Raw genomic sequence first — 24101 nt, forward strand, 5'->3', positions numbered from 1 at the left:
ACTGAATTGTTTCCCTGGAACATATTTAACTGAAAAAAGTTGTTGCTCTGCATGAACTGCTGCTGCTCTAGATATGGCTTGGTCTGGCCTTGTATTTCCTAGACCGAATTAAACAAGTCCTGACTAATGAAACAAAAATACTGTTGAAATGAATGTTACCACTGGTTTTTAGCATGATAGCAACAGTTAAATGTACACTGCTTCCAGTCTTTATCCCTGCACACACACAGGTTTAGTTGTGCAAAGCCCACACTTGATTTTTAGGCAGACTAAGCTTTCCCATGATCTGTACTTTTCTCATACTCTTTGTAAACCTCACTTGCTGCTTAATTCCCGTGTCCTACAGGTGTTTACAGAGCAAACCTCCTGTTCTAGAGCAGTGTATGGCAAGAAAAAGGTAAATTATGATAAAAACTGACACGTTTCCTCAAAAACACCCCTTGATCCACAGAGTTCCCTGTTAAGGACCTCTGATGCTGTACTGAAACAGGTCCTGTGCTGGTTTTGAAGCAATTGTCTTGGAAGATGGTTTTTAAATAAATCATAGTTTTTATTTGTAACTGGGCTTAAGTTTCACTGGGCCAGTTCTGTAGCACTGAAGAGCCAGCTGAGATCATTCACACTGTTAAAGTTGTGATTTCAGTCCCTGATATTAAAACTGTTCTTAAATAAATGATCACTGCATTCCTGTTTAATGCCAGGGATTACAATTGTTCAGCACTAAGGGAGGGCAGGCTCTGTCCTTGTTTTCAGGAAGCTTTTCTTCCCAAGACTGTGTTGGGTTTCCACTGTGTGTAGCTAAAAACAAAAGTTGAAGTGTCAAAACAAACCCACATCAAGTTCCTCATATTGTCACACCTGAGCTGAACACAGCAGTCCATGGTGGCTGGTGAAGCCTACATGGACAGCAAGCCATTACTGATATATTAATTATGTTTCTAGAATTAAAGACTAAAAGACTGTAAATGCTTCTAGCAGCTGGCAGATGTTTGTTGTGCCACAGGATGGCAGCAGCTGCCCTTGACAATGGGCAAGGCAGCACCTCCCCAACTCTATGTTAAAGAGTATCTACTTTTATGTTCTTCTACCACTTATATGTGTTTTTTCACTATCATAAGAAAAACAACAGTTTAGGAGTCCCTCATGTTGTGCAGCTTGGCTTGTAGCTGATTGCACTACTGCAGGGAAGGCTGTTGTAAACAGTCACATGGACACGTAGGCAGCGTGGCACAAACACCAGCAATCCCACATCAATCCTTGTAGACTCTGCAGCTTTCTGCAAAAGAAGGGGTAGGAATTCTCTGGGTTTTGTGGTTTGCTCAGCTGTCCCTGCACTACACACCCTTCAGGTTTGGGGATACTCATGTAAATACATTGTGGCTCAAGTAAAAGCTTCAGTGTACACATTGCACAGTTCATGGAGAGCCTGGTTCTGGAGCCAGAGCTGGATGAAAGAGGTGAGAATGCAAATAAGTTTAATTCTGAGGAGTGGAGAGAGTAAGCCACTCTGAAGACAAGCCTTTTATGTTGCTGCTTGCATTGCTCACTGTGATTTCAATTTTAGGCACAACATTCCAGTTGGGACTTGTAACAAGTATGTGAGTTTCGTTCCTAATGAAAAGCTCAAGCCCAGGCACTATTTATAGAAGCAGCACAGGCTGAGCTGCACAAGCTCCTCTCTGCCAGCCTGCCCAACCAGCTGGATGTGAGTGACAGGGCACTTGGGGTTTAGCTGCCCATTCATGCCTTGACTGGGCTTCTAAAACACTAAAACAGCCACAGGGCTTATATCGACTGCTCAGTAGAAACCAAACCAAGCCCACAGACAGAGCACTTAAGAACACTAAAAAAGTCAGACCACACATGTAATAAAACAATATGTCCAGAAATATTTAATGCAAGAAGGTTGGTGTTCAGTGGCACTCATAAATAAGATACTTTGTTCAACACTTTACAACTAAAGCTCTGTTACACTCCATTAGCAGGTACTTTTCAGGAAGAGGCAGCTGCAGGGAATAATTTAACTTGTATCGTGACTTGAATGACTGAACTACATCAGAGAGGGTTGAAGTGAGAATAATTCTGTCAGTCTTCAGGATTTCTCCCAGCACTGCCTGGACTATGAAGCAGGCAGGTTTGCTCCATTGATACTCCTTAGATTCATTTCTTCATCTCCTATTGCTAAATTTATACATTGAAACAGCTGGGGAGGAGCAGAAAGAAGAGTCAAAGTACAATTCATGCACATACCTGACAAAGTTACCTGCTCAAGGAAGAGGAAGCTCTTCCCCATCCCTGCACTCCTCTCTTCATCAGAGATTACCTTTGTCCCCAAGTGCTTTGGCTGCCAAGAGCTCTGACAGTGGCTCCTTTGTCACACAGTTCCCAATGGCCTCGACATAAATGTCTAGTTGTTACTGAAATACTAGAATTGGCTGAATACATTCAAAAGAAGCAGGGATAGCCCAAAGTGTTCAAAGAATAGAAGAGTTCTACATGTGTGCTAACCAGTTTTACAACTGGGAGCAGAGTCCAGCCTGGTTTAGTGACAGCTCAGTCTGCTGTGCATTCCCAGAATGGGTGTTCTTGAATGAATAATGGCTGTTTTACAAGGCTGACTTACATTATCATGCTTCTAATAGTTAATTTAAACAAATATATCTGCCAGAAGCAAGACACTCCATGCTCTGTGACATCATCTAAGAACTATATATGAATTGTATGTCTGGGTGAAATAGTAAATAGGACATTCAAAGCAAGTGACACCACTGGAGTGTCACATTTTGCTCTTAAAACTTGAGGACATGCTCAAATTTGGGATTCTGCAGGTGGAAAAGTGCACACACTCCCCCCACCTTTAGTGGGCAAAATCTTTAGGCTGAAATTTCCAAACAAGCCTTTAAATTTAAAGCTGCTTTTGACAACTAATTTGCAGTTATACTTTTTTCAAAATAAGTTATCAGGAAGAAAAAAACCCCAATATTATTGCAATATTATCAGAAAGAGTTCTTTGGTTTTTTTCAAGTTAAACTGGTGAAACTTCAGCCATTACTAAAACATGACCCTGAAGCCACTCAAAAGCAGGATCACAGCTTTATTTCTACAGATCAATAAGAATCCTCAAGATGCTCCTCGCATGGAGAAACTTCCATGTTTTGGGGTGGGGGGTATTCCACATGACACTTGGCACACTTCAATATCCATACAGTTACTCCACAGTCACTTTTCTCCATAAACATTTCTGTAAAACCAACACCCTGATATTTAAAGCCAGTTATTTCAGTATTAGCTGGGGTGAGCATTGGACATCTTCCAAGTCACTGCAACTTACTGGCATAAAAATGCCCTTTGAATTAGCTATTAGAGTGATTATGGTATTTGCATTTTCATTTTTGCAGCAAAGTAAAGTTCAGAATACTTTTAAGCTGCTGCAGTATCTGAAAGGGCTGTGAAATTATTGGTTTAAGCTGGAAATAACATAGAATGTCAATGATGTGACAAGAACATCAAGATAACTTTTGAAAATTCCACCATAAAGGAATATTTATCACTGAATTTGAGTTGAATTGTAGAGCACAATCTGCTTACAGGCACATGCACGAGTGTGTGTAAGGCAGGATAGGCTGCAATGGAACTAATGGTATTTATAGCATTGAAAATAGAAAGTGCTTTCCATAAAAACAGACTAATGTCTCAAAGTGCTTTTAGTTTGTCAGTGACTAGAAAACATTCTCTACAAGTTTTTACAGTTATCTTACAGTGATTTTCAGCAAGTTTACCTAGGAGGAAGATTCTTGTTTCAGGATGCTGGCTATTCAAAGCTTTGGTCAGTTACTGTGACACAGAGACTGCTCTCTCTGGAGTACAAAATAACCTCTTTAAGGCTTCTTGGATCTGCCACCCACTGCACAGCCCCCAGCAGCTCCTGCAGAGGCACCAGCAGGACCAGGCACACCCAGCACCTATGGAAGCAGTGCCTCCCTCAGGGATCCACTGCAGACACTCCATGATCTATAATCACACCGGAATTGAGCTTCTTAGTCCCCAAATCAGACAAACTAAAGCCAAAGTCTCAGCAAACACTTTATAAGGATGCTGTGGCTTAGCTTTTAGAGGTGGGGGCTATGGGTATGAAGTGGCAAGAGACCCCTCAGGGAAAGCACCACGAGCACAGCACCTTGGCACGTTGCTGGCACCCACCAGCTAAAGGAAAAAAAGCATTGTTCCATGTGCTAAGTCTCCAAAATGCTTTACAGCTGTTCATCCAGGCCTCACAGCCTCGTTACACGAGGAGTAATTGCCAACAGAAACATTTCCAGTGACCAAAAGGCACAGCAAAGCAAGGCCCCTGCTCCCAAAGCTGCTCCCTGGAAGAGGAGGACAGGCATGGACAGCCAGGAGCTGTTTAAGGCATCAGCATAATTGCTTTGGTCCAGGCTGCTGAAGGAGGTGGGGACAGAAGAGGTCAGGATTTAGACATCCCAAACTCTCTATCCCATTGGCCTCACACTGTTAATTTAATCCCCCTACACTGAGCTATACACTGGCTTGCTTCCATTGCACCATCTCCCAGTTGGTTTCTCCCTACATTGGAGTTAAAAGCAAAAAAACAATCCAAAACCAATCTTTCCAGTGGTGATGCTCTTCAAAGAGAACTAGGGATGCTCTTTGGCTTTCTTAGAAAACCTATCAGGCTGCAATTTTGAGAAACAATCCAAGGGGAAAATGTGAAAAAGGAAAACCACAATTGCTCACGTAACAAGGCAGCATCCTGTTTGCAGTAACTACTCTCCATGAAAGTCTTTTGATTAAAGTCCAAGACCCAGGGTCATTCCCCACCTTCTCCATCAGTTGTTCCAAGCAGTGTGTTTGCTGGCTGGGTTGGGACCGTCCCTGGTGCCCGTGGAGAAGGAAATGACCAAGCCAGGCACCTCCTGATCCCTTCCCAGCCAGGTGTAGGTGGCAGAGCAGCCCTGGGGATGAGCCTACCGGTGGCTGCTCTGGTAGGCATAGGAGATGGGCTGGCGTGTGCCGGGTCTGACCGTGAAGGTGTTGGTTGGTCCACCGTACTGGGGGCTGCCATGGGCAGGTCTGCAGGAAAAACATAGGGAAAGTCACTGAAAGCCAAGGAAAAATGTACTACTGATTAAACCCAAAGGTTAAGTATTTTATTCTTGCTCTAGGGGAGCAGAGTGACTTTTGCTGCTTTGTGTCTCCATTCAGTGATGTGAGGAGGAGAGGGAGGTGGGCACCATCTGGGACCAGCTGGGAGCAGGATCACAGCTGGGAGCAGAGAGGAACCATGGAAATCATGGCCCTGGACTGAGGTGGTGAGAGGTGACCCCAACGAGAAGCGAGCACATAAGCCAAGGGACAATGATATTCCTGGAGCCTCAGTGCTGCTCTGGGGCCAAATCCACAGCACAACATGGACAGGGAAGGGTCAGCTCAGGGTGGCACCATACCTGCTGGCTGTCAGCACGCTGGCGGGTGAGAAATCCCCATTCTGCCCCTTGTACTTGGTGTCAGCCCCAGCACTGCCGTATGCCGCAGCTTTCCCAGCAGCATCCATGGATGGCCGCCGGCCCTGCATGCCCGTGGGGCCGTTCCTGAGGGCAGAGCCCAGGCGGCGGGACCCCTCTGTGCCCGTGGAGCTGAACCCCCCGGTGCCATAGGACAGGGTGCCCGTGCCCCGGGGGGCTGCGGCTGCCCGCGGGTAGGAGCTGTCGGGCTCGGAGACGTACAGGCGCTTCTTGATCAGGGGGCGAGGGTTGGGGTCACGGCTGGAGTAGCTGCTGGAGCTGCTGTAATCCGGGTAGTGGGGTGTGAAGTCACCGTTCCTCTGGCTCTTCTCCGAGGGCAGTGGTGCTGGCGGCTCATGGTTGCCCCCATAGCTGCGGCTATAGCCAGACCACCTGAAGTACCGCGGCTCTGCCGAGCCCCGGCTGCAGTCAGGGAAGCTGGGACACTTGCGGTTCTCCTCCCGGCTCGGGACGGGACCCTCGTCCGCCTCGTTGCTGAATTCAGGGGGTGGGGGGATAATCCCATAATCCAGCGTTGTCTCCCCGTTCTCCTCCTCCCTGGGCACACCGTGGTGGGCTGGGATGGGCTGGGTTGGCTGTCCGGAGTCAAGGAGGCCCCGGAGCAGGCTGGAGGCAGCGGCTCGTCGGTTCCCGGGCAGGCTGGTGGGGGGCTGTGCCTCGCCCACTGCCCGCACATCCCGGCCCTTGTCCGAGGAGCTGGAGAAGGATGGAGGCTTGATCCACCCTGCCGACCCTGCCGCAGGCGGCCGGGGCACCACGGTGAAGGAGTAGGGCTTGGACTCGTGGCGGAAGAAGCTGGTGGAGGTGGTGTCTGATGAGGCACTGCTGAGTTTCAGGGGTGGCTTCACCCGTGGCGCAGCCCCCACGTCCCCACCCTGCCGGCCCCGCTGGGCACGCTGCCGGGCTGCCAGGAGCAGTGCCATGGGGGACCCTCGTTCTACCCGCTCGCCCGTCACTGGGTGGATCAGCACCTCCTCCTGCCCCGCTCCCGAGGTGCCCGGGAGGCTCCTGGCCAAGCTCCCAGGGCCGGGTGGTTCAGCTGAGTCTGGGGCGTGGGGAGGCTCAGCTGAGCTGGCCCCAGCCCGGTGCACTTTGTACTGGAAAACAGCCATGTTGGGCTTCGGTGCTGGGCTCTGAGCGGGGGAAATGGGGGGCGAGGGGCGGGTGGGAGCAGGGGCCTTCTCTGCTGGTCCCTGAGGTGGGTCTGGGGGGCTCACACTGCTGTCGAGGGACACAGGAGTAGGGGTCAAGTCCTCTGGGGCTTTGCCAACAGCAGGGGTGGGATGGTCCTTGTGATCTGTCTCATCCTTCTCCACAGCAGCCACGGGTGCTAGAAGTGAGCTGGGGACTGGTTTTGGCAACACCGAGTCAGCAGTTTCAGGAGGGCTTTTCCTCAGGTCAGGGGGACTCCTCCTGACACGTGGGGTGCTGATGCCATTCTCAGTACTCTGCTTCTGGCCCCCAGCCCCCTGGGTAGGTTTCCCCTCTTTCTTCATGGTCAGCACAGCCTCCAGCTCGTTCCTGATTGTCATCACGCTGCGGGTGTGCGTGGCAGGGCTGCTCTCTGAAGTGGTGACCGCTGTGCTGGGAGAGCCCCCGTTGGTGCTGGGGGTGCTGCTGGGCACCTCTTTCTTTTCATTCTCCCCTCCTTTGGACAACCCTGTGTCCTTCCCAACAGGATGGGGCTCGCTGAGCCTGGGCTCGTGGCTGCCAGCACGGCTGGTCCTGCTGTCCACGTGGGGCTTCTCCAGGGGTCTCTCCTCCCTGCGTGGGGAGCGCAGGAGGGCCGACAGCTCATCCCGCAGCTTGTTCAGGTTGTTGGCATCCTTCCAGTCATCCTCACAGGTCGGGTAGTCCGGAGGGGGCAGATCCAGGTCATTTGCAGATACAGGCTCAGGGTTTGGAGAGGAGTCTCTCTCGGCTGTTTTCAGCTGGGGAATCTTCTCCCCCTCAGAGCCTGGCAACGGAGACCGTTGGCCAGTGGGATTCCCTGAGGCCGAGCCCGGCTTGGGGCTCAGGGGTGGGGGTGTCAGCACAGGCTTTGTGACAGGCTGTCTGAGCGCGGGACTCCTCTGCTCGGCTTGTCCCGCACGAGCCTTGGCCGCGGGTCGGATGGTGAAGCAGGGCGGCAGCGGGGGCCGGGCGTGGGGCTGCCTGGGCACGGGCTCCTGCCGCACCGGCTGGTTCTCCTGCACCGGGATGGAGGAGGAGCGGGCAGGCGCCGGTGGGGGCACCTTGAAGGATCTGGGGAAGGTGAGGTGGGGCTCGGGGCAGTGCTTGGGCTGCAGGCTCTCCTTGGGGCTGGGGGCAGCAGGCACCTCAGCAGGGCAGACAGGCCCCTCGGCATCCGCCTGCCTCGTGTTCAGCACCGTCTCGGACTTCCACTTGGAGATGCCGGTGGTGAGGGGTGCCGGGTCCTGGTTGAGCAGCAAGGCACCTGGCGGGGCTGGTGGGATGAAGTCTGGAGGAGCTGGTGTGCTGGGGGAGGACAGGGCAGAGGCTGGAGGTGGCGGAGCTGCCATGGCAGGAGGTGGTGGCACAATCTCGGGTGGCGGTGGTGCCAGCACTTCGGGTGGCGGAGGGACCAGCAAGGCTGGAGGTGGTGGCACAGGCGCCGGTGCTGTTGGAGGGGGTGGTGGGGGTATGGATGGTGGTGGAGGAATGTCTTCATCCAGGTCATCTCCCTCGAGAGCCTGTGGGCGCAGGTCCCCCACCGAGCTGTACATTCGGTAGTTGCCATTGATGTGGGAGCCAGAGCCTGGAAGAAGAGCAAGAACACAGCAGTGTGAGCACCTTCTCCACCAGCACTGCCACAGCCAGTGGTCCTCCCTGCAGCCAGCCAGCCTCTTGCTCAGCTTGTCTAAAGTTGGCTGAGCTGTAACAGCCACTATGCCTCACCCCTTAGAAACTAATTCATTTTCAATTACTTCAAAAAATCATTAATAGTAGACTATTTTAAGCAGACTGTCTGCTCCAGAGCTCAGTACACACACCCTGAGGGCACAGCACTGCTGAGCACTTTGTGCTGGACAGGGCTCTGCAGAGAAGATCCCTTACCAAGAGCAGCTTTTTCCTCAAAGTCTTCTGGCACTGATGGTGTTGGCACAGCCACCCCATGGGATTCTTGGGCATTCTGTAAGAATTAAAAAAACCAGAGCTGTTAGTTTTACAGCCAGGGTATCAGAGAGAAGGGCTGACAAGCAGCTGGTAATTTGTCCACACAAACAGGAGCCTGATGGGCTCCAGGGCTCTTTCCAAGACGTGGAGTTCCTTGCAGAAGCTGCTGTTGACAGGGTTCAAAGGGATGGGTGAAGTGATCAAAGCTGCACAGGCCATGGACACAACTCCCCATGCAGGCAGGTGCTGAGGGGCTAGAGAAGAGCATGGCTATTTCACATCCCACCTCGGGGCTCCCCAGCCCACCAGCAGCAGCACTGGCTTCTCATCATTCACATCCCAAGCACAGAGTAGTTCCCATGGCTTGGTTTGTGGGCACTGCTCTCCAGCAAGCACTGCCAGCTCACATCACAGTCACACACACACCATGCTGGAGTCACAGCCAGACCTCCAGCCTTTTGGGAAACTGGCACCAGCATATCTGAACACTCTGGGGAAAACTGCTACTTGTGTGGTTTGTGATCCACTCTCAATTACTCCCTTCACAGTCATGCTGAAAACTCAGCAGTGCCTTTGGCTGGTGAAGGACTGTGCAATTCAGCAGCCCACACATCTGTGAGGACACCTGGGGTAATTTACAGCCACCCAGAGTGAGAGATTCAGCCAGGCTGACTCACCTGCATTGCTGAGCAGGGTTCCTGCCTCTGCTCCTCTGCCAGGAGCAGAAAGCCTCTCCTTGCCCCAGTGACTCACTGCTGGGATTGCTCTGAGGGGCCCAGAGTGCCCAGGGGTGTACACTAAAGCACCCATGTGCAAATCCAAACTGGTGCCGGGTCAGGCACTGCCACACCTGAGGCAGTGGCTGGACTGTCACATACCAGCTCTGGGAGAGTCCTGGGGCGGTTTGGGGTGAACAATGTAAGTGTCCAAAGGAGGGATATGAAGATGGTTCAGGGTCTGGAGGGGCCATACGAGGAGTGGCTGAGGGCACTTGGTTTGTTCAGCCCAGATAGGAGGAGACTGAGGTCAAACCTCATTGGGGTCTGCAGCTTCCTTGTATCAGGGCAGCTCCAATCTCTGCTCTGTGTGATAAGTGACAGGACCCAGGGAATGGCTGGAGCTGTGTCAGGGAGGGTTAGGTTGGATTTCAGGAAAAGGTTCTTCCCCCAGAGGGTGGTGGGCACTGACCAGGTTCCCCAGGGCAGTGGGCACAGCCCCAAGGCTGCTAGAGCTCCAGGAGTGTTTGGACAACACTCTCAGGGACAGGGTGGGATTTTGGGGTGTCTGTGCAGGGCCAGGAGTTGGACTGGGTGATCCCTGGGGGTTCCTTCCAGCCCAGGATATTCTGTGATTCCATGTGATGACCAAACACAGACGCCACGGGCAGTGGTCAGGGACATCCTTTGCCATTCCCAGGTCCACCCTGTCGCCTCCTGCTCACCCCAGGCAGCTGTTTGCAGTGTTCACAGCCCTTGACAAAGGAAACATTATCCTGCCATCAGCCTTGTACCTCTCCCTGAGTGGTTTCCTGCACACAAAAGCCTGGATAATGATTGAGCCCCTGCCCTTTGCCTTTCACTGTCACTATCACCATTTTGACACCAGACTGCTTTGGAATTCCAAAGTCTCCCTGATCAAGGGTCAAGTTGGCTTTATTCATTCAGACTCATCCAGGCTCAGACAGCACTTCAAGGTTTCATACTGCCCTGGTCTGGGAAGCTCAGGAGATGCTGGGGCAGAGCTGATTTACCAGCAGCAACCCAGGTTCCTGCAGAAAAGTCCTGGAATGCCCCAGCTTTGGGCAAAGTAATAGGAAAATACACATATTTCACTTGCTACATCCATCACCCTGCAGATGAGCAAAGATCCTCTATAACCACAAGGGAAGGAGGCAGTTACTGATGAGCCAGGAGTGAGTGGGAACTCGCATTCCTGGGACTGCAGGACAGATCAGACAACTCTGTGTTGATGGAGAAGCCAAAGTCTGCTCAGGCATCAGGACAGATCTCCAGTGGCAAAACATGTGGCTAGGTGGGCCTAGTATCTTTTACATATATCTCTATATATCTTATATCTATAGATAGATCCCTCTCTCTTTTATATATAGATATTTACACATCTATATCTCTACATATTTCTATATATATTTCATCTAAGACCTCTTTACTGCTCCTAAAGGTACAGGACAAGGTAGAAAAAAAAGATCCTTCACTTCAACCAAGGCCAACAGAGGCATTTCAAGAGCCAATAATGAAATATTCCTGAGCAATGAGACATCAAACCCCACAAAATAAACCCTCCAGCAACTCCCATTTGCTATGGAAATCCATGGCTGCCACTTTCCAGAGCACATAGAGGATACCTGCTCATTTACAGGGAAACAAAGATGTCTGAGCACTCAATTAAAACCAGCATATGCATCACATGTTTGGATAAGAGTGCAAAGGGAATGACAGAAGAGAGCTATGCAAAGCTGGAGAAACAGTCTGCACTTCATAAATGAGTAGTAATTTTGGACATGTCATTTTGAACTGGGCAAGCCTGTTTCACACCAAAAATTTCTGTTGCAGTTGCTAATGCTCAGCATCTCTCTCAAAAGCCACCCATGCCCACGTCATCAGCTGGCTTCTAAAATGGAAAGCATCTCCAGTACACTGCCAGTCTCCAGAGATCACTGGAAAGATTGTTCCCTGTGTTTGCTCCGGGTGTGACCAGCCCAGCAAACCTCCAGCTGATTCAGAGCAGGCTCAGGGTGCTGTGCCAGGAACCTGCATTTCCAGTTTGTGGTACCTGAATCAGATTTCTGCATGCTGAGGATCCCGTGGGGGGAAGCTTTCACTGTAACCACCAGGAATCACTTTTCATCCTTGGAACAAAGTGAGATGTCCCCAGTGAAGGGAACCTGCCTGTCCTCATGGTCCCTGGTCCCTCAGGAGAGACTCTTTCCACCCATTAAATGAACAAGGTTTGGGGTTGCCTGTTACAAAGACCACCCCAAAATAGAACTGCTGAGCATCCTGGAGTCTCAGAGGGGCCAAGGATTACTCCAGAAATGAACTCCTTGTTTTTGAGCCAGCAAAGTTTAGTGGTTAGCTAAAGGAATTTGTTCCCCCAGGATGCCAAAGCCCTGCCTGCACCCGCAGCGCTGGGGCAGCCAGGTGGGCAGGGGCACGTGGTGGGACCCTTGTCCTGCAATGCCTGGTATGGGACAGGCAAGGGCCAGGCAAGCCAGGGGGAAGGAAGGTGCTCCATGTGGGAAGAGCTGCCAGGTGCAGAGGCACCAGGAGCTGCAGGGCAGGGTGTGTTCATCCTCCTGACTCACTGAGCTGCTCCTCAGCAGGTGGGTGGCAGGAAAGGGTTAAGGCAGGAGCTGCAGAACAGCCCAGTGCAGGTATGTACGTGGCAGCAGAAGCGTCTGTGCCAGATCAAATCATAATCAAACCTCATCAAAATACTGCAGACACCCAACACAGGCTGGTCCTTAAAAATGCTGCTTTTTCCTACTAATTTCTTCAGTTAAACTTGTCACTGTCAGAGGAGAAGCTCAGGTTTGTGAGGGACCCTCACAAGGGTAAAAAAGGGTTGCCTAAGCCTCTGTGGGCAGCAGGAGAGCAACCACAGCTTGGGTGACAGTCCTGAGGATTTATCCCAGGATTCCAGCTGTTAATTCCTCCACTAGCAAAGCACATGAAAGCTCTAAAAAGATGCAAAGGCCAGCTGCACCCTAACACCCTGATGATATGGTCACACACCCAAAGCTGTGCTGCTGGAGAGGTGTTTTCAGGCACCAGCCCTACAGTTCCTTGTCCTGGATCCCAGATGAGCTTTCTCACAGGCTGTGATCTTTTGTAAGGTACCACAGAGGGAACAACCTCTTTGTAGCCCCATAACTTCCTAATTGTGCTTTCAAAGAGATAAATTAACTCCCCTCCTGCTTTGGCCTTCAAATAACACCAGCACAACCCCATCAACACCCAACTGTACCAGGATGCCACCAGGCCAGTCCATTTTCTGCTGAAGGTGATGGCTGCTCTAAAGGGCAGGGATGCAAAGGCAAAACCATCCCTTGCTCTCTGAGATAATCTCCTTGTCAAGACCAAAGGCTTCTAAGTGTTATATTGTCTTCATTGACTTGCATGTATCAATTCAGCTACAGCCACCTCTAGAATCTCTCTGAGCAACCTGGTCTAGTGGAAGGTGTCCCTGCCCCTGGCAGGGCGGTGGAATGAGATGAGTTTGAAGGTCCATTCCAACCTAAACCATTCTGTGATTGTATAAATCCTGCTCCCCCACTGTGCTTTTCTGGGAGTAAGACCTCTGGAAAGGTGTGGTGTATGGGGGAGGAAAGCTTGCTCAGCACACACAGTAATGTGGCTCAAAGACAGCCAGGAACAAGTGTGGTTTCTGGAGTTAAAGCCACCCCCAGGCCCTCTGGTCCAGCTTTGTTGGCCCTTGCAGCTCCAGTCCCTGCATCCAGCTGCTGCTGGAGCACTGGAAGCTCTGCAGGGAATGTGTTTTTTCATACAGAGTTGGAAAAATCACCCCTTGCACACGTGCAGTGTCACCTCCTTGTTCCTCTGCTGCAACAGGACCCAGCTCTGCTATTGCTGTCTCCAGCAACATGCCTGATCCCAGGAGAGATACTGACAGCAGTGGTTGGATAAAGTGCAGTGCAAGCCTGATCTATCATCTCCATGCTCAGCAATTCTTTTTTAATTGAAAATGCAAGTCTGATGATGCTCACGCCTCTCCCCCGAGTGCCTTGTCTGTGTCCAACACAAGCCTTGAACTCAGATCACCTCCTAATCCCTCCTATCCAGTCATTACAGAGTGGTTTTGCTCTTCATTTCTCTTCCCCCCTGGGGTAGAGGAGGAGAGCAGCAGCCAGCCCAGCTGGTTCTGGGCACCAGTTACACACAGTGTTGCAATGAATCCCAGCAGGGAGCTGGGCACTCACCAGGGGGAGGAAAGTCAGCAGCGGCCGGACCCTCGGACGAGGTTTGAGTGTTGCTGTGCCAGAGTCTGTCACTGTCCCAAAGCGATTGTCACCGTAATACACCTCAATCACATCACCTGAGGGGAAGAGAGGACTGTTAGGAGCCAGCATTGTGTTTGGGAAACAGGCAAAACAACACTGGACAGCATCAAATTTTGGAAAGCGCCACGAAGAATTGGCTGCATCGGCTTCCAGGAATGGGCAAAACTCTCCAGATTCTGACAAGAACCCGAGTGTTTATTTGGAGGTGAGTGCAGGACAGGCACTGACAGCCCTGTCACACACTGCAAGGCACAGAGAGCCTTCTCAGAGCTCCACAGGATGGAATTGAAGGAGTCCAGGTGCCAAAATATGAAGGGCTGATTTCTAATTCCAGCTAACTTAAATTTACCCCAGGGGACTCAAAAGTTAGCACAAGCTCTCAACTCACTCCCCTCCCAGATTGCACTTAGGGAAGGAAAACATTTCAGGAGCAACTGGACTATCTCTTTGCAGTGCTGGGAGGATCCAGCTTCTAAGAGAGCAGGGCAGGTGTGCCACAAACCAGCTCAGAAGCAGGGGCAGGATCCAACCCTGGCTGATCCATCGGCAGCTGGAATTGAGGCAGGAGGCAGAATAGGAGGCAGGAGAGCTGAACAAAAGGAGGGAGAACTCCTGCCCTTCCTCACCTGTGGGCAGAGCACTTCCATTCAGGCACAGAGGGTGCTTCACTCAGCCCTGCCACTTAGGCAGCAGAGAGGGACAGCAGAGGTGCCCCTGAGCACTGTCTGCCCCAGCCTGCGCCAAGCAGGGTCAGGGTGGGTGGAGGGGAACACCTTCCTGCACCACTTGGACACAGTGATGGCAACGGGACACAAAGGGGCTTCCCAAGGAGGTTTGTCCCTCCACATGTCCCTGCCATCAGCTGAGGACAGCACAAGGGAGGTGCCACAGGGACTGTCCCCACTGTGGACAACCACCAGCAGTTGCATCCCTGTGGATGCTGTGGAGCAATTTGTTTCTGATCCTGATGTAACTGGCACTGGGGGACAGATGGTGCTCATCACACTTCCACATTCCAGCCTGCCCGACAGGGAATTGCTCCAAATGACTTCCCACAAAATACTACTGTGGATGGAGCAGAAAGTCACAGGGCCCCAGTGTTCCAAGGAGAAGCTGTCAGGTATTCCTGGTTCCCAGCCCTGTGCTTTCACCCTGAACCACACCTTTTGGGCCAGTTTATTTCTGACAGTGAATAAAGCTCATAAAATTAATTTAATTACATTCTTTGTGTCTGATTAACAGCATGAATTAACAAGCAGAAATACTGAGGCATGTAAACCCCACCTTGGCTGGAAGGAGATACACAAATAACTCGTAGCCAAGGAGACAGACATTAAAGAAAATACAAGAGTTTGAGGAAGGAAGGGGAAAGGAACAAAATGGCTGTGATTGGAGAGGAAACTTTGCAGGAGTGTGTGCCCTCCCAACAGATTTTGATAGTGAAGAAGGAATAAGGGAGGTGAAGGAGAAAGAAGAAACCAAATTCCCCCTCCACCCCAAAATGCAGACACCAACAAGTAAACAGCTTTCCTTTTTTCCTCCTCAAAAAAGTCTTGGAGCAGAGTCCTCAAAGCTGACCCTCTGCCTAAAAGTGTGAGGCACTGAAAGAGTTTCTGTCAAGAGACTGAGGTCCCCACCCCACCACAGACTGCCATGGCAGGTAGCTGTGCTTGTCACCAAGGCTCTGCTCTCCTTGCATGGGCAGACATCAAGAAGAAGCTGCCAAAGAAACAGCTTTACACCAAGTTTAGTGAAAAGAGAGAGTAAATGGTTCTCTGTGCATCCCACAGAAGGAAAGCACTTGCATGAACACCTGGAATGAAGAACCTGACCACACCAGGGACTGGGCATGAGCAAGCACAGCCTCTGCTGAACCTTCAGGTTTGGAGGCACATGGATTCCACACAACCTTGAAATGTGCCACTGAGTCCAGCAAGCACATAAAGCTTTTCCTTTCTCCCACCCACTACACCACAAGTTAGCCTGGGATACACCCAGGAATATCCACTGTGCTATCACTGTCCTTACACTCAGTCACAACTTCCTTATCCCAAACTTCTCCCACTACAAGGGATTCTTTACAACAGCTTTCCAACTACTAATCAGCCTGCACTTCAGTCAGTGTGGTTCCACCAAGAGTTTAACACTTCCTTGCCTGGGAGGGGCCCAAGCACACGGGAGGTGCTGCTAGAGTCCCAAGGAGGGCAAAGGTGCCAGCAATTTGCTTGCAAGTGTTCAAGGCCAGGTTGGACAGGGCTTGGAGCAACCTGGGCTAGTGGAAGGTGTCCCTGCCCATGGTAGGGAGGTGGAACAAGTTGATCTCTAAGGCCACTTCCCACCCAAACCACTCTGTGATGATTAATTTTATGGGTAACCCCACATTCAGTGAGTAAGTAGGAAAAATTAAGGCCAATGCAACACGAGAGTTTGGACTCAGACAGCTTTGTGGAGCAGTGATAGAGCAATTCCAAGACTTGAAACGATGAGCATTTTATATTAAACAAGTCACTGGATAAACTCAGTGAGAAACTGGATTAAAGATCACAAGGACTTTGATCCTAGATTACTAAGCATCCCTAACCTGAATACTTTTAATTAAAGTAAAATGAAGTGCTTGTAGTTGTGTTTTCTTTGCTAGATAAACAGGACTTGCCTGCTGAGAGTCTGTCACCAGTAAGACCTGTGCTCTGCCAGCTTCGTTTCCTGGAAGGAAGGAGCACGAAACGCACCCTTGGAGAACGTCGGAAGTGGCTGCCTCAAATGACTGGCCCTGCTTTGGCCACTTTTTGACATCCAGCCTGTCCTGGAGACATTTGTGCCCGCTCAGCCATGGGAAATTCAATAAACAATTAGCAAAGCATGTCATGGAACCTCTTCCTCCTTGGGGGTTGCATCACCTGGAGTAGGCGCGGCAGGTTTGACGCTGGGGTATCCACAGCTCCCAGCGAGGAGGAGGAGGAGGAGGAGGAGGTGGCATCAGTCACTATATTCAGGAATCTCTGAGTCAGGGACATGCAAACCTACACCCATTCCACATTGCTTAACTTGTGTTTACTTTGTATGAGAAACTAAGGTGGGGATTAGCATGAGCAGTGGACTCCTTTTGGCAGCAGCAGTGGTGGTGTGAAGCTGTGCAGTAAATATTCCAGAAACAGGGCCAGGGATTGGGTCTTCCCTGTGGTGCTGTGGACATCCAGGCACAGTAAAACCTGCCCCTTGGACTGAGCTGGGACCTCACCAATCCTCACACCGACCCACACCACGGCACACGCTGCTCCCACCGCGGTCACTCAGCTTTGGGGTGTCACACCACCCTCCTCAAACCAAACTAACCACAGAAATGCCAAGAGGATGCTAAGGAGCAATTCAGCAGCTCTCATTTAGGCTCAGATTTCAGGACTCCTGGCTTTTCCTTTGCAATCTGACCCACACCTGAACGGAATGCTTTTGTACTGCCATTGCAGAATTGTAGCCACGGAAATCAGGCTTGTAATAAGCAGACACAGCAATTTTTTTTTTTTAATCCAAACCACATCAGAGAGAAGCTTGAACCCTCCTCAGATTTACGACAGTTAGAAATCAGCAATTTTCCTTCTGCGTTGCAGAGTTGCATGAAACTCCCTGTCACATTTTCATTTTATCTTGGTTTCAGCAGCCTGGCCTTTGGGGTGTAACCACCTCGCAGTTGCTTTCACAGACAATACTTCACCCTGCACAGCTCAGCAGGCAGCGCTTCCATTTCTTTTCATCTTGGAAGAGTTTGTTGGACTCTTCCAGCCACCAAACTTCATCCACAAACTGCTATCTTTTATCTACCTGGCTCCATTACTATTAATTTGGCTCCCTCCTACATGAGCCTCCAGGGCACCGTATTGCAATTAAAACCACAAAGAAATACAAATAAATCCCGAGGAATATGCAACCCTCAGCTCCCCCATCGCTCACAGCGCTGCAAGAAACAGGTTTGTGAGTAAATAACTAAAACCCGGGACGGCGCAGATCAAACATGGCGTGGGAAAGAGCGACAGGAAGCAATCAAATAGATTCCCAACTACTTCGCAGTTTGTTTTGACCAAGTTTAACTTCCCGCAGAGCAGCGAGCCCGGTGCTCCGGACCCTCCTCGCCTGCGCATCCCGGTCCCACCGAGCGCGTCCCGGAGCTCCCCAAGCGGGCGGTGGATGAGCCCCCGTCCCTCCCCGTGCCCATCCCACCCGTTCCTGGTCCGCCCCACGGGTGGCCGCGCACAGCGCTGCCCCCAAACCCCGGGGCACGCGGGCTGGGGACACTGACCGGTGCCACCCGCGCTGTCCGAGGTCACCTCCTGCGTGAAGATCCAGGACGGGTTGGTGGCGAAAAGCGACGCGGCGGTGGCGCTGGAGTGGCGCTTGCCGAAGAGGCGGCTGAAGGTGCCCTGCACCGAGTGGTGATGGTGGTGGTGCTTCTTCATCCTGCCGGAGCCCAGCGCTCCCAGTTGCGCATCCCCGCGCCGAGCGCTCCCAGCCAGCCCGGCAAGCGGGAACACGGCGACGGGAGGGGCGGGGATGGTCCCACCCACCGACCCGCCCTCGCCAGGTGCCCCTGGAGTGTTTTCAGATCAGTCAAACACGGAGCAGCTGCGTTGGAGACTCATGGAATATCCTCAGCTGGAAGGGACACACGGGGATCATCAGGAATCATCAAAGTGCCTGCACGGGACAGCCCCAAAATCCCACCGTGTGCTTGAGAAACGTGTTCCTTGTGGCACATACTATAGAAAAACAGAGATTTAATCATAGGAAAACGGTCTTGGCTGTAGTAAATGCTTATTACCAATGTGTTTGCAGCAGGGAAAGGAGTAACAGAATCATAAAATATCCTGAGCTGGACGGGACACACAAGGATCATCCAGTCCAATTCCTGGCCCTGCACAGGACACCTAAAAATCCCACCATGTCCCTGAGAGTGTTGTCCAAACACTCCTGAAGCTCTGGCAGCTTTGGGGCTGTGCCCACTGCCCTGGGGAGCCTGTTCAGTGCCCACCACCTTCTGGGGGAAGAACCTTTTCCTGAGATCCAGCCATTCCATCAGTCCTAACCTTGGAGGGGTCTGACTTTTCTCTCACTCTCCCCTGTGTTTCTCTGTCTATTCTGCTGCTGCTGAGACCTGTCCCAAGGGCTGGGCTCTCCCTTCAAGCCTTTCCACAACCCCTGTGTGCAGTGCACTGGATCTGGAGTCCCTGTCTGAGACCTGCAGGTGTCAGAAAAATAAGGAATTATCCTCCAGAGTCAGGGAAAGCTGCCAGGTAATCCCTTCCCTCTGCCCTGGGTATGATAGTGAGCAAATTAATGCTGAGTTTTTAGGGAACTGAGAGTTTAGGAAGCATTCCAGAGCCCCTCTGCTCATCCCTCCTGGCTCCTGTGGGATTGTGCAGCCCCAGAAACACCCCGTGTGACCTGAGTGCTGTTTGGGTTTGGGCGTTTCTGATGCTAAAGCTTAGAGGCAGAGGGACTTGAGCCCAAATCATTTCTTGTTTCAGGTATAAAAGCGAATTTCTAGCTATGCTCATGATTTTTTTGTGTTATGCAAGTCAAAATTGAGAGTTAATGAGTAACGTTGGCTATTAATAAATGCAGGGAATTCTGGAGAACTTTAAACCCAAAATAACTGTCGAAACATTAACTCTGAAACTCAGTTCCCAGCTTCAGGCTCAGGTCAGGCTGTCTTACATCTATTTCTATTTCCACTGCATTTGGAGAGTCAAAACAATATGGATTTCTTCTTTTGAGTAATAAATATAATTTATTTAATCACTTCAAAATTATGCTTTCTTGTGAAAAGCATCCTTTTTTTTGCCTTAAGGTACAAATTAAGGCAGCATATTAAATCCTCCCCAAACAACAAAAAATGAGCACTGTTATGATATTCTAAAAAGAAAATCAAGGCACAAATTGCCAGGCAGCACTTAAATAAAGTGAATTAACATGAATGGCAAATGAGGAAGGAAAAGGAGAGTTAAAAAGTTAAAATTCAATACTACGCTTGTGGCATAGGGGCCATAATAATGAAAGGCATTTTCCCAGAGAATTTTCCCAGGGCTGCAGATGTGCAGCTCCATGCAGGTGCTCAGAGAGATTTTCCTGGCTGGGAGGGGGCAGCCTGTCCAGGCTCCCACTGCTGCTCCCGGAATCCGCTGGAGGAGCAGCGGGCGATGCCGAAGGGTGGCTTTGTGCCGAGCACCAGGCCTGCAATTAGTGGGACTGGCACCCTTTGTGACAGTTATCTTAACTGCTCTGAGTGTGAGACAGGGCAGGGCAAAGCTCCTCCAACAGCTGCCCGAGCTCACTGTCCTGGAACACACCACAGGGACCTGTTGGAGCCAGGATGGCAGGAAAGGGGTGGTCCTGCCTGCAGGGAAAAGGAGTAATAGGGTAGAAACTGGGAAACAGCAGTGCTGGAGCCACCTCCTCATGGGAACCCAGCTGAGCTCCAGACAGGATGACAGAATCATTTAGGTTGGAAAAGACCTGAGAGATCATCAATTCCAACGTTTGGTATTGAAAGAAAATTCACTGGCACTTCTCAACAGCAGAAGTGAGGTGAAATGAAGGACCCAAAAACCCCAAAGGATTTGATATCTCTGCAAGGTAGGCAAGACATAAGTGCTCACTGATATCCAGAGTCCTCAAGTGAACAAATCAAACAAGATATACAGAGACACAGTCATGGCAAAGGGGAAGGAGAAGAGGGACTGTTTTAAGAACTGAAGCCAATAAAATTCCATGGACTGAAAAAGCCTGGGCTCGTGCACAAAGGTGTCCCACAAAATCTCATTACACCAGAGAGACTTCAAAGGGGCTGCAGGGCTGCAGAGGTGCTCTGGGGGAGCAGGAACATGTGATTCAGCTCCCTGACCCTGCTCTGAGGTGTTCCTGAGCCCCAGGGGTGGGGGGATGCCAGAGCCCTGCCTGTGCCACCCAACCAATGATGCTTTTGCCTCACCCTGGGTGGTGAGCGTAGGAAAAAAATCACCCTCACAACATGAAGGGATGTGTGTTTTGAGGTGAATTTATTATCCCAGGGAGCACAAGCTGCTAAAGAATTCTGCCAGGATTCATATGCACACTCCCATTTATTTGTTCCAGATGAAAGATGTTTGTTCTTTACCTTCCACCTCCCAGAATTGCACAGACCTCCCCTCAGAAGCCCAGAAAAAGTCCAGGACCAGCACAAAGAGCGTGCTGGGTGTGCTGCTGGGCAGGGGGAATTCTGTGAAGTGCAAACTCCAGAGACATGGAAAAATAGCCCAGTTTGGTGGCTTGGCTGTATTTTTAAGGAAGAACAACTGCCACTCTGAGGCCACACAGCTAAAGGGACTGGTGGGCTGGGCTGGGCACAAAGCTCAGGAAAGCACTTGGAAGATCTCCAGCAGATTTTATAGCATAGAAATAGCCATGTGAGCTCTGCTCTGATGTAACATGCCATGGTGTGAGGCTGCCTTTGATCCTAACTTAGGTAAACACCCCAGAACAATCTGCTTTTGCATCAAGGTGAGGAGCTGCACCCTGCAGATGTGGATCGTTCCCTGCCACGCTCGCAGGTGTGTGAGGGGATTGTGCAGCTCGTGCAGCTCCAGATGGACCTGGAGGAGGGAGGGAGGGCAGGAGGGATGGGAAGGGAAACTCTCATGTGTGGCTGCAGAGCAGCAAACTGCACCTATGGCAAGAGAACCAACTTATGTCAATATGGGGAGTATGTCCACACTGCCAAGGTCACATTCCAGGGTGGGTGGCAGGGCCAGTAGAGCATCCTGCAAAGCCCCAGCTGTGCTCTGACTGGGTGGTGCCCACTGGGTGTAAATCCTAATCCCTATGGCTGTGCCCCTCCTGTGCACCCTCTGCCCAAGCACCCCTATGACATCCACCACCCTGGTGACACCCCTGGGTCACAATGGCTCCTGTGCTCACAGTGGCCCTGAGGGCCCTGACAACCAGCACTGCCCACCCTGGCAGTGCTGCCTCCTGCGTCCACCCCAGACAGCACCACATTCCAGAGTCCCCACCAGGGAGAGAACTTCACAGGTGTGTGCCCCAAGCTCATAGTTTGGCAGGAGAGACACCCTTTCACCATGTCCCCATCCTTGTGGGCAGGGGTCTGGAAGGTCCTTGCCCTGAGGGTGGCCAGGACCAAAAGGTCCTGGTGATGTCAATGTGATGCATCAGCCCTTCCCTGCTGCGCAAATCCCGCTGCTGCCGTCAGACGGCTTTGCCCCCGTGGTGCTGAGAGCTCAGAGCAAACCACAGGGGGTAATCCTGGGATGGCTCCTGGGCTGGCTCCAGGGGGACAAGAGAGGAACTTCAGGACACAGGCAGTGCTGGCAGACAGGCAGTGCTCCAGCAGCAGCCCAGGGGACGCTTCACCTGCACGGCTGAACCCTTGGAGCTTTCTTGGTTACTGAACCAGTCTTCTCCCTGTGACCCCTCCTGGGGGATTTTCTTTGATGGACAGCAGGCAGTTTGGGAGGGATTAATTGTATGAATGGGTGCAACAGGATTACGTGGGACTCTTAATTTAGGCACAGAGCACTGGCAGTGCCATAAATAGTGCTGTGGGCATTAAGCTGGTGCTTCCCCTCCAACACTGTGAGCACGTAAGCAGGTGCGTTCACACAGGCAGGGAGGATATTCTGCAAAGCTTCGGGTGCCCCAGAGGATAGGCAGGAACCTCCAGGCCAGACAAGCCCCATCACAGGAGCAAAGCCCAAAGCTCAGCACTCCCAGTATCTCCTGTCACTGGAAATGACTGTCAGGTCTCTATTGCCGAGCAAGGCTTGCACATCCTGAAGGCATCTACATGACTTAGCAATTGGGTTGTCAAGGTAGCTCCAGCCTCCCCTCCACACCCCAAATTGATGGGATTAAGGACATTAGTGCTCCCCACTGGGTGGGAGCAGCAGTAACAGCACAGTCGTGTGTGTACTTGTGTCTTCCAAAGCAAGAATGGCCGTGAGCTATCAGTGTGCATGTGTGTGAATATAATAATTTCTGAACAAATCTAAATTTGTTCAGAGCAGGGATGCACAAACCACACCAAAATTACTGTAGTGGTATAAAATACACTCTCCAGGAGTTAAAATCCCCTGTAGGAAAAAAATGGACTGAGGTTTCCTTGTGGCAGTAACTGCTGAAATAACCCATGCCCTGAGCTCCAGCCTTTCAGGCATCTGGCAGGTGGCTGCCCTGGAGAAATGAATGACAAGAAGAGGTGGTGAACCTGCAGGGATTTGGTGATTCCCCTCAAAGACTTTAAGGAGATTTCTGACCAATTTGCGGGCATTCCCCTGCTAATAGGCTTAGGAGCCAGGGAACAGAAATAGAGCACCAAGTACGTCACGGAAACTGGGAAACCTCTTTACAAGGTTAAAAATAAGCAAGAAAGCAAAGTGTTTATTTAGAACACCCAGAAGTAAAGTGGCTAATTGCTGGGGGAAGAGCCAGTTTCCATTTGCACAGAGGTGTCGTCAACGAAAACAAGATAACTGAGTCATGCTTAGGTAACAGCAGCACAAATACCTTTGCAGTCAAGCACAGCCTTGGAGCAGCTGTGGGTCACAAGTCAGCCCCATGTGTGTTTTGGGGCACATATCCACACCCCACCCCTGCAAAGGGTTCTGTTCTTACAGATGTGTGGGCAAAACAGGCTGTTCCTGCAGTCCTTGTCCCCTGTGCTGTGTCTTCACCTTTCTGGGGGAAAAACTCACTTAGAGATTTGGCAAGAGCAAAAATTCACCCAGCAGGATGAGGCACCTGCAGAGGCACCCAGAGCTGCTGAGCTGATGCTCAGGCTCTAAAGGACCATGTCAGGTTTCTGTCATCACTGCTGTGTCCTCTTTCCTCGTGGGTCAGATTGTGTTGAACCATTTCCATGCCTCGTTTGCTGTGGTTGGGTGAAGGCTCTACAAGGAGTGTGTGTTGCTGTCGTTTATAGCTGTTCTACCTGAGGCTCTGCCCTGGGACTGGGGCTCTGCTGGGCCAAACACAGGAGGAAAATACAGTGTCCCCCCAAAAGTGGTGAAGGGGTAAGCCAGGTCAGACTGACAGCAGGAACATCAGAAACTGGGTAGCACCTTATATTCACTCTGCACAGTTACAAATAACCAGCTGAAATGCAAGTCAAGAGAGGATTGAGTCCTTCGAGTCTCATCATGTGTGTTCCCTCAGCATTTGTTTTATTTTCTGTATGTCACTTCTGTGTTTCCAGAATATCACAGCATTTTACCTTCCCTTTCTTTTTAAGCAACACCACCTTAGATTTTTAGCTAAAGAAATGTAAATACTTCTCATCATTTACACTGTGTCCTGACTGCCCTTGCAGGAGCTTCCCAAGCCCTCCTTGCTTGTTTAACTCGTTGTTTTACACAACTCTT

The 24101-nt window shown here is 51.0% G+C and overlaps 1 protein-coding gene across 1 annotated transcript; it reads right to left on the reverse strand.

Moving 5' to 3' along the window:
- Positions 1 to 1864: 1864 nt before the first annotated feature.
- Positions 1865 to 18210, reverse strand: C28H6orf132 (chromosome 28 C6orf132 homolog). Its single transcript, XM_071578773.1, has 5 exons — positions 17990 to 18210; positions 13618 to 13733; positions 8601 to 8676; positions 5466 to 8301; positions 1865 to 5091 (listed from the first exon to the last, which is right to left on the reverse strand). The coding sequence occupies exons 1-5, from the start codon at positions 18144 to 18146 to the stop codon at positions 4986 to 4988; spliced, it is 3291 nt and encodes a 1096-aa protein (XP_071434874.1). The 5' UTR covers positions 18147 to 18210; the 3' UTR covers positions 1865 to 4985.
- Between the last annotated feature and the right edge of the window lie 5891 nt (positions 18211 to 24101).

The sequence above is a fragment of the Pithys albifrons genome, chromosome 28 (assembly GCF_047495875.1).
Source record: "Pithys albifrons albifrons isolate INPA30051 chromosome 28, PitAlb_v1, whole genome shotgun sequence".
Lineage (NCBI taxonomy): Eukaryota > Metazoa > Chordata > Aves > Passeriformes > Thamnophilidae > Pithys > Pithys albifrons.

What these genes read in the sequence shown, in the direction of transcription:
- C28H6orf132 (XM_071578773.1), bottom strand. Translation starts at nt 18,146, where the DNA reads ATGAAGAAGCACCACCACCATCACCACTCGGTGCAGGGCACCTTCAGC. An exon ending in TGCTGACTTTCCTCCCCCTG is followed by an intron (nt 8,677 to 13,617) that starts GTGAGTGCCCAG and finishes TAATTCTTACAG; the next exon opens with AATGCCCAAGAATCCCATGG. An exon ending in TGAGGAAAAAGCTGCTCTTG is followed by an intron (nt 8,302 to 8,600) that starts GTAAGGGATCTT and finishes CTCTTCTTCCAG; the next exon opens with GCTCTGGCTCCCACATCAAT.